Source organism: Engystomops pustulosus, chromosome 10, assembly GCF_040894005.1.
Source record: "Engystomops pustulosus chromosome 10, aEngPut4.maternal, whole genome shotgun sequence".
Classification (NCBI taxonomy): Eukaryota; Metazoa; Chordata; class Amphibia; order Anura; family Leptodactylidae; genus Engystomops; species Engystomops pustulosus.
Window position 1 is genome coordinate 52,078,066 of NC_092420.1, and position 15,726 is coordinate 52,093,791.

At 42.7% G+C, this 15,726-nt stretch overlaps 1 protein-coding gene across 4 annotated transcripts in view; it reads left to right on the top strand.

The window, feature by feature from the left end:
* The window catches only part of LOC140105135 (complement factor H-related protein 5-like), a 332,603-nt gene that overhangs the window by 228,687 nt on the left and 88,190 nt on the right, over nucleotides 1-15,726 (top strand). Inside the window, exons 2-3 of one of the 4 annotated variants that reach the window (XM_072129063.1) lie at nucleotides 571-753; nucleotides 8,538-8,735. The exons of the other annotated variants lie outside the window; for them this stretch is intronic. Of the exons in view, the coding sequence (XP_071985164.1) occupies nucleotides 571-753; nucleotides 8,538-8,735 (381 nt within the window). The remainder of the gene's footprint in view (nucleotides 1-570; nucleotides 754-8,537; nucleotides 8,736-15,726) is intronic. 4 annotated transcript variants of the gene reach the window in all.

Consider the following 15,726-nt stretch of genomic DNA (forward strand, 5'->3'; position numbering starts at 1 on the left):
GTTTGTTTACAGGGGCACGGAAGCCGCGCACAGGGAGCTTCCGGTCCACGATGTGGACGGCTCCTCCCATGCGTCCCTATCTCTCAGCGTTGTAAGCGCTGAGAGATGGTGCGCATGGGAGTTTCCGGCCGGCCGGAAGCTCCCTGTGCGCCGGTGTAATGAAACCGGCGCACAGAGAAGACCGGCCGCGGAGCGGGACATCGGCAGCACCGGAGGAGGTAAGTACCTGTTTATTGTGTTTAACTAGCCCTCCCCAGCCCGGACATAAAAAAAAATTTAAACCCGGATAACCCCTTTAAGTAAACACTTGAAAAAGTTCACTGTTTTTTATGAATAATAGTTTTACTTTTTTTTTATTATTGAAAAAAAAAAATAGAAAGAAAATTAAAAAAAACCTTTTTGCTGATATTCTAATTTATTTTGAAGCACTTGTATACACAAAGCTATCTTGCCAGGTATTTCTCCGGCACAAACATATTGCGTGGTCATAGCCTCTAGTATTTTGTGTTTTGGTTTGCAATTATACATATTTAAGGTGCTTGTTTAAATATATTTTTTTAATTTTTGTAGGAATCGGCTCACAGTGTGGCCCACCACCACATGTACAATATGGAGACACTTTAGAGACTCGGAAAAGTGCCTACAAATCTGGAGAAACTGTGACATACAAATGTCCACAATATTATAAGCTTCAAGGAGAAAGTAAAGTCAAGTGTGAGAATGGCGTCTGGGATAAAGCACCGGAATGTATAGGTATGTTGATTATTCTTCATAAATATGTGCATACAGAAAATTGTATTAAAAAAATGAAAATTGTATTACTGTTAGGATTATGACCAGATATTAAATTACTCTGTACAGTCATAATTAATCTGTTTATGATATAGCATTTATATATATATTTTTTAATAAAAGTAAGTATAACTGCATTAAATATTATACGAGTTGATTGGCAGACCTCAAACAAATTGAAATAAATATATGATCAACTTGCATACTATATCTCAAAAAGAGTTTTCTGCCCATTGATACCTGGGTTGCAAAAGCCCACATCTATCATTTCCTAGTATCCTGTCTTATTAGCAGGTATAAAGATGTTACAGTGCTGAACTTGTGAATACATTTTTGTGCTGTTTGGTCACTTAAATACAGTGATATATTAAACAAAACAAATACAATTTGAATTAATAAAATTCTCATGACCGCATTAAAGGAATCTTTTAGATCAGTGGTTCTCAACCTTTCTAATGCTGTGACCCCGCAATACAGTTCCTCATGTTGTGGTGACCCCAAACCATGCAACTCGCAGTAAAAACACAGTAAAATTTCGGCTCCGATGGCTTTAGACGACCCCCGGTTTTGGTCGTTCGACCCCCGCTGGGGTCCCGACCCACAGGTTGAGAACCACTGTTTTAGATTATGACACTAAACTCCATAGATTTATAATAATTAGATTTTGGTAGAATTTATCACAGAAGTAACAATGGAGAAATTTCATTTTCAGCTTGATCTTTGAAAATAATGCTCATAGAGTCCAGGAGAGAGCAGAAATAGTTAACACTCACAGCTGTGTAACAAACTAGAGAGGAGAGACCTGTCTTTAATCTGGTAGACAGATTTGCCATAGCAACTTAAAAAAAAACATTGTAACTAAGGGAAAAATCTTCACAACATTTCCCCCAAACAATATCAAAAATCATCTGAAATAACAGTTAATCTTTAAGTAAAAATGTAAGAAATTTAATCTAAATGCTACCTGTGATCAAGTAGGCATTTGCTTATTTAACCGCTTAACGCTCTGCTCTGTAACTTAGTGCTCAATCGCCCGATATATTGCTCGAGAACGGAGCCGAGCCGGCATCTGAATACACTGGGTGTCAGCTGTAACTAATAGCCGACATCCCTGAGTGGGCTCCCATCACGGTTGTTTAACCCATTAAATGCTGCGGTCAGCATGACCATGGCATATAACTTGGCTGACAGTGGTCTTTATAATGTTTTAGATTTTATTAAAAACAGTAATTATCCCTAAAATAGTCAATTCTGAAAATATGGAAAAACGATATTCAATTTGTAAGTCGTGTGACATCAAAATAAATTATCCAGACATTTCAAAAACTATGAAAATTAAAGCAGACATATGGGAAATGTTAAACAGCAACTAATTTAGGTGTTAAAAGTCTCTGGACTAATTGAAAAGATTTTGGGTCACAGCTCCATAAAAAAATAAAACTTTCTTCAATTGAAACATATTTAAAGGAAACCTACCACTTGAAGTGGCAGGTTTCAGAAGAAAATACCGAGCACCAGCTCAGGGTGAGCTGGTGCCGGAACGCGATACCGCGGTTTAAAACACTTTTTAAACTTTATAGCCTGCGCAGGGAGGTACGCGCTCGGCGCTTACCATGCGCGCAGCTCTCCTTCACTTCCTATGTAGCCGCGCGCACGGTCGCGCGCATGGTAAGCGCCGAGCGCGTACCTCCCTGTGCCGGCTATAAAGTTTAAAAAGTGTTTTAAACCGCGATACCGCAGTTTAAAACACTAACAAAAATAAGCTCCGGCACCAGCTCACCCTGAGCTGGTGCTCGGTATTTCCATCTGAAACCTGCAACTTCAAGTGGTAGGTTTCCTTTAAATGCAGCAACATGACTATCCCTACTAAATGGCTGACACGTTTCGGGCAAAAGAAAAATCACATGCCCTTAGTAATTTTTCAAGTCGTCTACTGGTTTGTGCTGCGATCCAGTTTTTCCAGTCTCAAGCCTCGATTGAGTCAATTGGATTCAGCTGTATTAGACAAGCTGCTGAGCTGTGAAGGATCAGACAGTAGGTGTTCTCCTTAAGGAGACAATGACAATTAAGGCCACCTTAAAGGCATGTGGAGACTTAAAGCCATAGATGCTCCACCAGGGAATTCTGGGAAAAATGCAAATAAGTTTTCCAAGGTGTTAAATGGAAAACAATACCTCCTTTTGCTACCTTGAAAGGCAGCCCCCTTAACATCAAGTATGACCTACAAGAAGTCTAAAAACATGATGTGGGATTAAGCCAAACCAGTATATCTATTCCATAAGGAACAGACTCCCAACTGTAGACAGCACTGTTTCGACCTGGTTGGGTCTCCTCAGTACAGTGTAGGGAACTGATTTGGCTATGTGAGAGGTTATTGACTAGGATCAGACAGTAGGAGCTGTGAAGGAGCAAGTCAATATTTGCAGTGTTAAGCCTTCTTCTTCAGGCCCTCTGCAATTCTCCCTGGCAGCTCTCAATCACCTTCTGGACCAAATCCTGACTGATAGCAGTCCATTATTGCACAATGAATGCTTGCATTTTGTCACAATTTGTTGTTTTTTGTTTATCCACCCGTCTCTTGATGATTGACCACACATTCTCAATGGGATTAAAATCTGGGGAGTTTCCAGGCCATGGACCCCAAATCTTTATGTTTTGTTCATTGAGCTATTTAGTTATCACCTTTGCTTTATGGCAAGGTGCTCCATCATGCTGGAAAAGGCATTGTTGATCACCAAACTGCTCTTGGACGGTTGGGAGAAGTTGCTCTTGGAGGACATTCTGGTACCATTCTTTAATCATTGATGTGTTTTTAGGCAAGACTGTGAGAGAGTCGGTTCCCTTGGCTGAGAAGCAACCCCACACATGAATGGTTGCAGGATGCTTTACAGTTGGCATGAGATAAGACTGGTGGTATCGCTCACTTTGTCTTCTCTGAACAAGCTGTTTTCCAGATGTTCCAAACAATCGGAAAGGGGATTCATCAGAGAAAATTACTTTACCCCAGCTCTCAGCAGTCCACTCCCTGTACGTTTTGCAGAATATCAGTCTGTCCCTGATGTGTTTTCTGGAGAGAAGTGGCTTCTTTGCTGCCCTCCTTAACACTAGGCCTTGCTCCAAGAGTCTCCGCCTTCTGCCATTCCTGAGCAAGTAGCCGGATCCCAAAGTTGAAAAACTTTTAAGAGACGGTCCAGGCACTTGCTGGTCATTCTTGAGCGCCCTGGAGCCTTTTTATCAACAATGGAACCTCTCTCCTTGAATTCCTTGATGACTGAGGTGACTGAGGTGCAATCTTTATAGCTGCGATACTCTTCCCTGCTAGGCCAGTTTTGTGCTGTGCAATGATGACTGCACGTGTTTCTTTAGAGATAACCATGGTTAACAGAAGAGAAACAATGATGCCAAGCACCAGCCCCTTTTAAAGTGTCCAGTGGTGTGATTCTTACTTAATCATGACAGATTGATCTCCAGCCTTGTCCTCATCAACACCCACACCGAAACGATGTAAGCTGCTCCTTTTAAGGAAAGGAAAAAGTTCATTTTCTAGGCAAATATTGACTTTGCAATCTAAAAACAAGATGTTTTTGAATTTAAAAGATTTTTCAGAAAATGTTTAAAAAAATTCATAATTTTTTTTAAATAAATAAACACAAACTTATCAGCAAAAATTTACCACTAAAATAAAGTAAAACAATCTCGTAATCACTTTAATAAGTAACAGTGTTTATAAGTTATAGCCATATAAAGAGATGCATGTCAGAATACAAAAAATGGGGCTAAGCCTTAAACTACAAAATGGCTTTGTCCTGAAGGGTTAATATTCAATTATTCAAAATATATAATGTAGGGTCAGAAAATGTTAAGCTTTATTTATTTATACCGTTTTATTTTTTTATTGAACAATTTGGTGGTGTTTTGGATTTTAGCACCCTTACCACGAGCCCTCTGATACATGCCGGGCGACTGTTTTATTATACTGCAAACTTTTATTACTAATACCTGTCATTGCTGCAGCCAAAGCCACATTCACTGCTATCTTAGCTGGCATTGTCTTAACCACCTCCAATGTGTTCTTATGACAGGTGGGGGTCATTCCTGGCACTCCCATTGGTTGTCATACAATCTGAGCTAGATTTTGCCTGAGACAGGACTTAATTCTGAAGCAGTATTGCAATATATTGAATAAGGGATACCCTTTAGGGTTTTTTCAACCTCAAAATTTTTTTTTAAAGAAGTTCGTTGTTCAAGTCCCAGGTTTTCACATCAGCTCATACCACAAAAAAAATTACACCTTGCAACGCACCATAAAATAGTGTATGAAAAAATTATGGATGCTTGTTTAATACTTGAATTAATTATACTTCCGTGATGACCCATAGAATGAAGATAATGCATTATTTTTATGACATAGTGAACGCTCAGAAAAAGAAATAGCTAAAAACCATAAACAAGCTTTAATGATTTTTTACCTCTACCAAGAAAGAGTTAATAAAATCTCATTATTAGCTATTGAACCCCCTAAATAATTTACCTGAAAAGTGGATTCCCTGGATACCTGAAAAAAATTATCCCCCATATGTCCAAATTACAAAAAAAAAAATCTATATTTATATAGCGCACACAGATTACGCAGCACTGCACAGAGCTTGCTAAATCAATCCCTGTCCCTATGGGGCTCACAATCTAATCAACCTTCCAGTATGTTTTGGAGTGTGGAAGGAAACCGGAGGACCCGAAGGAAACCCATGCAAACACAGAGAGAACATACAAACTTTTTGCAGATGTTGATCCTGAGATCCTTTGTGGAGTTTTTCGTCATTTAATATATTGTGACAGTTTAAGTTTTGGCCAAAATTAAATGTATTTTGTAAAAAAAATTGCAGTTTGTAAATCACACCTCAATTTTGTTTTAACCCCTATATCCAAAATGCTACAAGAGAGGTAATTGTCAAAATATGCAGAAAAATATTTAATTTGTTACTGCTACGAGTGGAGAATGTTGTGGCAAGTGGTGCAACAACTGATTTGTTTTTTTATTTGCATCTTTATTGCATCTTTTATTGTATTAATATATTGTATTGTATGCATGTCTATCTTAAGTTACCCCTTCTTACTCAGTGCACCTATTCTATTCCTATACAATGTTTGTATGTGTAAGCCAGGTTTGCAGATGTTTTGGCTAAAGGCCACAAAAGTCAGTAGCCATGGAAACCGGAAATTATAATTATGTATTAAATAGTAAAACACTGGGTAATATTGCATCAGGGACCATAAACTTGATTTTATTGACTGCGAAGCTACAGCCAAGACAAATATGGAATGAGGTTTATCAAGAGGCAAGAATTGTCACTGGTCAGACACTGTATGGTTATCACAGGATTTTGTGAGGATTGATACCCTAGACCAGGGGTAGGGAACCTATGGCTCGGGAGCCAGATATGGCTCTTCTGATGGCTGCATCTGGCTCTCAGACAGATCTTTAATAAATAGTGATGGCTGCTGTGTGTGTCTTAGACTGATCACTGGACACAGGCAGTGATGTTACTGCTGCCTACGTCCTTTGTACAACCCAGGCGCCATCGCCTGAGCCTGGGTCAAAGAGAAGAGCGTGGGAGCTATGAGGAGCTGGATGTAGGGAGCGCTGGTAAGTGAATATTCTTATTTTTGTTTTGCTGTGACTACCTATCTACTGGGAGCATGTGCTGTGGCTACCTATCCATTGGAGAGCATGTGCTGTGGCTACCTATCTACTGGGAGCATGTGCTGTGGCTACCTATCTACTTGGGGTATGTGCTGGGGCTACCTATATACTGGGAAGCATGTGCAGTGACTACCTATCTCCTGGGAAGCATGTGCTGTGTCTACCTATATACTGGGGTGTATGTGCAGTGACTACCTATCTCCTGGGAAGCATGTGCTGTGTCTACCTATATACTGGGGTGTATGTGCAGTGACTACCTATCTCCTGGGAAGCATGTGCTGTGTCTACCTATATACTGGGGTGTATGTGCTGGGGCTACCTATTAACTTGGGGGCATGTGCTGTGGCTACCTATTTACAGGGGTATGTGCTGTAGCTACCTATCTTTTGGTGGTATGTGTTGGGACTACCTATCCACTGGGAGGCATGTGGTGGGTGTCAGGATTTGGAGTAGTGAACCCCTGGACCACCGCGGACAATGATGATGTAAGCAGACACTTGAGACCAGAATCTAAGTGGCACCCGGTCTCCAGCAGAGCCCGCCGCAAAGCAAGATGGTCTTGCTGCAGCATGGTACCACCAGGTCGTTCCACAGGCGTGACTTGTCCATGGTGGCAGCCAAGGTTGAGATACAGGATCACTAGGCAGTCTCGTGGTCAGTAACAGGCAGACGGTCAAGGCAGGCGGCAATGATGCGAGGTTAAGTACGAAGCAAGAGATCAGGGCTAGCACCGAAGGAGCAGAATCAGGAACAGGTCTGGGGTCACAATGGGAGGTCAACACTTGGGAAGGAAATACTGTGGAAAAATTCTTCATAGGCATAAAGCACTAAGATCCTGCAGGGAATGCTGGGAGCCGGCTCGCACACACTAGCCAGCCGGGATAGGAGCCGAAAAGTGGTACGGCTCTTATGGAATAACATTTTAAAATATGTGGCTTTCTTGGCTCTCTCAGCCAAAAGGTTCCTGACCCCTGCCCTAGACAAAGTTTGAAATGGGCCTGGATGCTGTTCTTGAAAGCAAAAAAAAAAAAAAAAACAGAATTGCATGTAATGTAAAATATATTTGAACATATTGGATTGGGATGTTGATCTAGGGATTTATTTTGACTTTTACCCCTTTTGTGGGACAATTGAAATCAGCCTTCCTCTTGATCAATACTGTAGGATCAAGGTTGGACCTGATGGACCTCAGCGGACAACCTTTTCCTCTAAGATACATTATGATTTGAAGTTTTCTCAATAAATTGAGCTAAGGACATCGCTGAATGGGGCTGTCATTACTCCTATTTGTTTTGTATATATTAGCTAAGTTTTCAGTTCCGTAACCATACTACTAACACTATGACTACAATTTTGTATAATATGATAATTATACTGACTCGAGTATAAGCCGACCCGAGTATAAGCCGTGACACCTAAATTTATCACAAAAACCTGGGAAAGCCTATTGAATCCTGGGTGGGAAATGCAATGGTCACAGCCTACACACAGTATATAGCCATCCTGCCCTCTAGTATATAACCAACCGGCCCATGCCTCCCCCAGTGTAACGCCAGCCCATGCATCCAAGAATAAAGCAAACCAATATAGCCAGCCAGCCTATGCCCCCTAGTATATAGTCAGCCAGCCCATGCCCCCAAGTAAATAGCCAGCCTGCCCATGCCCCCAAGTAAATAGCCAGCCTGCCCATACCCCCCAGTATATAGCCAGCCAGCCCATGAACCCTAGTCATTTGTGGGTACAAAGACTATAGATACATTGGTGCTGATACATAAGGAGGCCAAAATCCTCTTTGTTAATAACTTGAATGTCACATAATGTTTGGGAGTCCCAGAGATTATACTTTGTGGCCAAGCAGCTTGGGTTAAATTCATAGTACTGAACAAAGGAGAATATTAACTGTACTGCGCTGTGAATTAATTATAATTTTTAATTTAATAACTTTATATAAAATTGTCAATTTTAAGGCTTCATATATTTTCTATTTGATGTTATTGGTTATGCATTAAAACAAAATGAGTAAATCACATATTTTATATTTCAGAACCATGTACTGCAAAAGAAAAGGATATGAAGGAAAATAATATAAAGCTAAGGCATTTTTTAGATAAAAAACTATACAGTGAGCATGGAGATGTGATAGAATTTCAGTGTGTATCTGGATTTGGAGTTCCTACTGACACAAAGATGAGAATTTATTGTCAACGTGGGAAGTTGGAATATCCAAAATGCTACAAGAGAGGTAATTGTCAAAATATGCAGAAAACTATTTAATTAAGTATTGCTACCAGTAGAGAATGTTGTGGCAAGTGGTGCAGGCTTGCATCTTTTATTGTATATTGTATTGCATGTCTATCCTAACAGTTATCCCTTCTTACTCAGTGCACTTATTCTATTATTATACAATGTTTGTATGTGTAAGCCAGGTTTGCAGATGTTTTGGCGGAAGGCCACAAAAAGTCAGAAACTCTCCATTGCTGTGAGGCAAACTGTATCTAAATACTGCACAGAGTAGCTTAACTTAACCCCTTAATGATGGAGACTAAAAAGCCATTAATGACAGGGTTTTTTTGGCTAATTTTTGGACTTATTGGTTTAACTACCATTTTGTGCTTGCTACTTTTAAATTTGTGTCATATTTTCTGTGACACATAGGGCTTGTAAAAAAATTAACAATTGTTGAGGGGCGTGGCCTGGCAGTGAATGCATGTTACTAAGCTCCATTCAATGACCTCAGCAGCTGCAGCTATTAGCAACTCTCATCAGCTCTTATTTCTTCATTTAAGAACCTCACGCTATTGAGATGGTGACCAGAAAGAGAACAGGAAAGAATAGGCCATGGAAGCTGACAGACGTTTACTCCGACGCTGGCGCCGTACCCAGGGCCGATTCTAGCCTTTATTCTGCGAAACTTGAAAATGCTGCCCCCCCCCCCCAAATAAACCTCCGTTTACGCAGCCCGATATCAGATTTATACAGTTTTTTAAAATCACACTCATTTATATAATCATACACACATTTATGTAGTCATTGATATATTTATACACTCATATATACATTATATATAAACTCATAAAGTATATACACACACAAAATATGTACACATTCATTTATACACACGTACAACATATACACATCATATACACACATTCTGTATAGCACATATACATTATAAACATATATAGCATATAAACATAATATACGTGGACATATATATGTATTTACAGTTTATTTATATATACTTTACAGTATATATGCACATACTGCATATACATACTGTATTATATGCACATACATACAGCATATAGACATCATACATAGAGTATATACATACCATACATCATATACACACACTCACACAGCATACACACACTCACTCACATACAGCATACACACACACATACAGCATATACACACACACACACACACCATAAACACACATACACATATAGACACATTATATACATACATCAGATCCTCCTATTGTGTCCCCAATAAAAAATACAGAATTGATGCTTTTCTAATCCTGACCTCAAAAAAAGTTCCTAAATTTTCAGCAATGGGTGATACCAACCTCAAAATAGTAACACTGGAAAAAGCATCTTGTCCCGCAAAAATTCCATCACATGACCACAGCAATGAAAAAGTTAAAATTTTATAGCCTACAAAAGCGGCCAATGAAAAAACTAAAATCCTGGCAGCTGAAGGGCGCTCCTTCACTCCTGCGCCATGCTGTGCGCCCATTAAGCAAGTCACGGACACATGTGGGGGGGAGGGGGTCACTATACTTGGGAGAAATTACATAACAAATTGTATGGTGGGTTTTCTCTTTTAATCTTTTGAAAATGTGTAAATTTTAACACTAAATGAACGTATAACCAACAAAATTTGACCATTCTAAATTTCACCTCAATTTTGATTCAATTACTATGAAGATCTCAAGGGGTTAACAATCTTCCTAAAATCTGTTTCTGATAGCTTGAGGGGTGCAGATTTGAAAATGGTTTGATTTTATAGGGGGTTTAATGCTAAATATGTAAAATTTCATTCAAAACAATCCCTAAAATAGTCAATTCTGAAAATACTGAAAATCAATATTCTATTTGTAAGCCGTGTGATGTCAAAATAAATTATCCAGACATTTTAAAAATGATGAAAATGTAAAGTAGACAAATGGGAAATGTTATTCAGCAACTTATTTAGATGGAAAATCTATCTGCCTGAAAAAGCAATGATTTTGGATTTTTAAAATGGCAAATTTTTCAAAAAATTCATATTTTTTTTTTTTTTGCAAATAAACGCAAAACTCATTAGTAGAGATGAGCGAACACTAAAATGCTCGGGTACTCGTTATTCGAGACGAACTTTTCCCGATGCTCGAGTGCTCGTCTCGAATAACGAACCCCATTGAAGTCAATGGGAGACTCGAGCATTTTTCAAGGGGACCAAGGCTCTGCACAGGGAAGCTTGGCCAAACACCTGGGAACCTCAGAAAAGGATGGAAACACCACGGAAATGGACAGGAAACAGCAGGGGCAGCATGCATGGATGCCTCTGAGGCTGCATAATCGCACCATTATGCCAAAATTATGGGCAACAGCATGGCCATGACAGAGTGACAGAATGAAGCTAGATAGCATCTAAAACATCCAATAATTGACCCTGACACTATAGGGGACGGCATGCAGAGGCAGCGGCAGCAGGCTAGAGAGTGTCATGGCGACATACCCTAAATGGACTCAGGCTTCAAACCAATGGGTGGCAGAGAGGAACCAAAGGAGGTGAGCAAGAAGCGCTCAAATAATATCGGTACATGATAAAAGTTTGCCAGCATATTTTGTGGATTACACAGCAGGGTGGCGACAAAGTTAACATGGAAGCCATGAAAACAACCCAAAATTCTGCCTGACACAGCTCGTTTGATAAGGGGACGATGTATGGAGGCAGTGAACTAGTAGTAGATTAAAGGTGCTGCAGTTAAAACTATGTTAGTTGGATCTTGGCATGGAGCTGGCGCTCCGCTGCCAGGCGAGCTTTCGCCAATCCAAGCCCCTGTCTATAGGCTACTCCCCAAACAGCACTTCTAAGAACCTTTTGTATAAGATCAAGTGTAGTAGCGTTCTTATAAGTTTAGGATATGGCGGGTGAGGGGAATGTAAACAGATGCGCAAGAAGCGCTGAAATAATATCCCTAAATGGTAAAAGTTTGCAAGTATATTTTGGGGATTACACAGCAGGGTGGCGACAAAGTTAACAACTTTGATGTGGAATGCCCTGTAATAGCTCTTGGGCGGTGTGCCTTTTATCGCCTAGGCTCAGCAGTTTCAGCACCGCCTGCTGTCGCTTAGCGACGGCACTGCTGCTGTGCCTAGAGCTACCGACTGATGGCGCCATGCCCACGGATGGTAATTCGGAGGAGGAGGAGGTGGAGGAGGGGTGGGAGGAGGTATAGTAGGCCTTTGAGACCTGGACCGAGGTAGGCCCCGCAATTCTCTGCGTCGGCAGTATATGACCAGCCCCAGGGTCAGACTCGGTCCCAGCCTGCACCAAGTTAAGTGTAGTAGCGTTCTCATAAGTTTGGGATATGGCGGGTGAGGGGAATGTAAACAGATGCGCAAGAAGCGCATGATGCGCATGGAGCTGGCGTTCCGCTGCCAGGCGAGCTTTCGCCAATCCAAGCCCCTGTCTCTAGGCTACTCCCCAAACAGCACTTCTAAGAACCTTTTGTATAAGATCAAGTGTAGTAGCGTTCTTATAAGTTTAGGATATGCCGGGTGAGGGGAATGTAAACAGATGCGCAAGAAGCGCTGAAATAATATCCCTAAATGGTAAAAGTTTGCAAGTATATTTTGGGGATTACACAGCAGGGTGGCGACAAAGTTAACAACTTTGATGTGGAATGCCCTGTAATAGCTCTTGGGCGGTGTGCCTTTTATCGCCTAGGCTCAGCAGTTTCAGCACCGCCTGCTGTCGCTTAGCGACGGCACTGCTGCTGTGCCTAGAGCTACCGACTGATGGCGCCATGCCCACGGATGGTAATTCGGAGGAGGAGGAGGTGGAGGAGGGGTGGGAGGAGGTATAGTAGGCCTTTGAGACCTGGACCGAGGTAGGCCCCGCAATTCTCTGCGTCGGCAGTATATGACCAGCCCCAGGGTCAGACTCGGTCCCAGCCTGCACCAAGTTAAGTGTAGTAGCGTTCTCATAAGTTTGGGATATGGCGGGTGAGGGGAATGTAAACAGATGCGCAAGAAGCGCATGATGCGCATGGAGCTGGCGTTCCGCTGCCAGGCGAGCTTTCGCCAATCCAAGCCCCTGTCTCTAGGCTACTCCCCAAACAGCACTTCTAAGAACCTTTTGTATAAGATCAAGTGTAGTAGCGTTCTTATAAGTTTAGGATATGCCGGGTGAGGGGAATGTAAACAGATGCGCAAGAAGCGCTGAAATAATATCCCTAAATGGTAAAAGTTTGCCAGTATATTTTGTGGATAACACAGCAGGGTGGCGACAAAGTTAACAACTTTGTTGTGGAATCCATGAAAACAACCCAAATTTCTGCCTGACACACCTCGTTTGATAAAGGGACGATGTATGGAGGCAGCTATATGGACGACTTTTGGAGGTAGCAATGGAGACAACGTGTGGAGGCTGCTATGGAGACAATTTAATTTGGATAGTGCCTGTATGTGGCAGTCCCAAACATTTTTCAAACCAGAGGAGCAGGTAGGTGGCCCTCCAGTAAAATGGGATAGATTGAGTGCCTGTATGTGGCAGTCCCAAAAATGTTTCAAACCAGAGGAGCAGGTAGGTGGCCCTGCAGTAAAATGGAATAGATTGAGTGCCTGTATGTGGCAGTCCCAAAAATGTTTCAAACCAGAGGAGCAGGTAGGTGGCCCTGCAGTAAAATGGAATAGATTGAGTGCCTGTATGTGGCAGTCCCAAAAATTGTTCAAACCAGAGGAGCAGGTAGGTGGCCCTGCAGTAAAATGGAATAGATTGAGTGCCTGTATGTGGCAGTCCCAAAAATTGTTCAAACCAGAGGAGCAGGTAGGTGGCCCTGCAGTAAAATGGAATAGATTGAGTGCCTGTATGTGGCAGTCCCAAAAATGTTTCAAACCAGAGGAGCAGGTAGGTGGCCCTGCAGTAAAATGGAATAGATTGAGTGCCTGTATGTGGCAGTCCCAAAAATGTTTCAAACCAGAGGAGCAGGTAGGTGGCCCTGCAGTAAAATGGAATAGATTGAGTGCCTGTATGTGGCAGTCCCAAAAATTGTTCAAACCAGAGGAGCAGGTAGGTGGCCCTGCAGTAAAATGGAATAGATTGAGTGCCTGTATGTGGCAGTCCCAAAAATTGTTCAAACCAGAGGAGCAGGTAGGTGGCCCTGCAGTAAAATGGAATAGATTGAGTGCCTGTATGTGGCAGTCCCAAAAATTGTTCAAACCAGAGGAGCAGGTAGGTGGCCCTGCAGTAAAATGGAATAGATTGAGTGCCTGTATGTGGCACTCACAAAAATTGTTTCAAACAGAGGACCGGGTAGGTGGCCCTCCAGAAAAATTAAATGCATGAAGTACTATAGCAAGAGCCAGTGGGCCCTGTCAAAAAATAGCCAGTTTCCTCTGCTTTACTGTACAAAGAGGAGGAGAAGGAGGAAAATGAGGAGGAGGAGGAGGAGTGGATCAATTATTCAGGTTGAGCTTCCTTCACCTGGTGGAGATTGGAAATTCTGAGAAATCCAGCCTTTATTCATTTTAATAAGCGTCAGCCTGTCAGCGCTGTCAGTCGACAGGCGTGTACGCTTATCGGTGATGATGCCACCAGCTGCACTGAAAACCCGCTCGGACAAGACGCTAGCGGCAGGGCAGGCAAGAACCTCCAAGGCGTAGAGCGCCAGTTCGTGCCACATGTCCAGCTTTGAAACCCAGTAGTTGTAGGGAGCTGTGTGATCATTTAGGACGATGGTATGGTCAGCTACGTACTCCCTCACCATCTTTCTGTAAAGATCAGCCCTACTCTGCCGAGACTGGGGACAGGTGACAGTGTCTTGCTGGGGTGACATAAAGCTGGCAAAAGCCTTGTAAAGCGTACCCTTGCCAGTGCTGGACAAGCTGCCTGCTCGCCTACTCTCCCTCGCTACTTGTCCCGCAGAACTACGCACTCTGCCGCTAGCGCTGTCAGAAGGGAAATACTGTTTCAGCTTGTGCACCAGGGCCTGCTGGTATTCATGCATTCTCACACTCCTTTCCTCTCCAGGGATGAGAGTGGGAAGATTTTGCTTGTACCGTGGGTCCAGGAGAGTGAACACCCAGTAATCGGTGCTGGAATAAATTCTTTGAACGCGAGGGTCACGGGATAGGCAGCCTAGCATGAAATCTGCCATATGCGCCAGAGTACCAACGCGTAAGAATTCACTCCCCTCACTGGCCTGACTGTCCATTTCCTCCTCCTCCAACTCCTCCAACTCCTCTTCTTCTGCCCATACACGCTGAACAGTGAAGGACTCAACAATGGTCCCCTCTTGTGTCTCGCCAACATTCTCCTCCTCTTCCTCCTCATCCTCCTCCACCTCCACCTCCTCCGATATGCGCTGAGAAACAGACCTCAGGGTGCTTTGGCTATCAACAAGGGAATATTCTTCCCCCGTCTCTTGTGACGAGCGCAAAGCTTCCGACTTCATGCTGACCAGAGAGTTTTTCAACAGGCCAAGCAGCGGGATGGTGAGGCTGATGATGGCGGCATCGCCACTGACCATCTGTGTTGACTCCTCAAAGTTACTCAGCACCTGACAGATATCAGACATCCACGTCCACTCCTCATTGTAGACTTGAGGAAGCTGACTGACCTGACTACCAGTTCTGGTGGAAGTTGACATCTGGCAGTCTACAATCGCTCTGCGCTGCTGGTAAACTCTGGATAACATGGTCAGTGTTGAATTCCACCTCGTGGGCACGTCGCACAACAGTCGGTGAGCGGGCAGTTGGAGGCGGCGCTGCGCTGCCCTGAGAGTGGCAGCATCTGGGCTGGACTTCCTGAAATGCGCACAGATGCGGCGCACCTTCGTGAGCAAATCAGACAGATTGGGGTATGTCTTGAGGAAACGCTGCACTATCAGATTTAACACATGGGCCAGGCATGGCACATGTGTCAGTCTGCCGAGTTGCAGAGCCGCCACCAGGTTACGGCCGTTGTCACACACAACCATTCCCGGCTTGAGGTTCAGCGGTGCCAGCCACAGATCA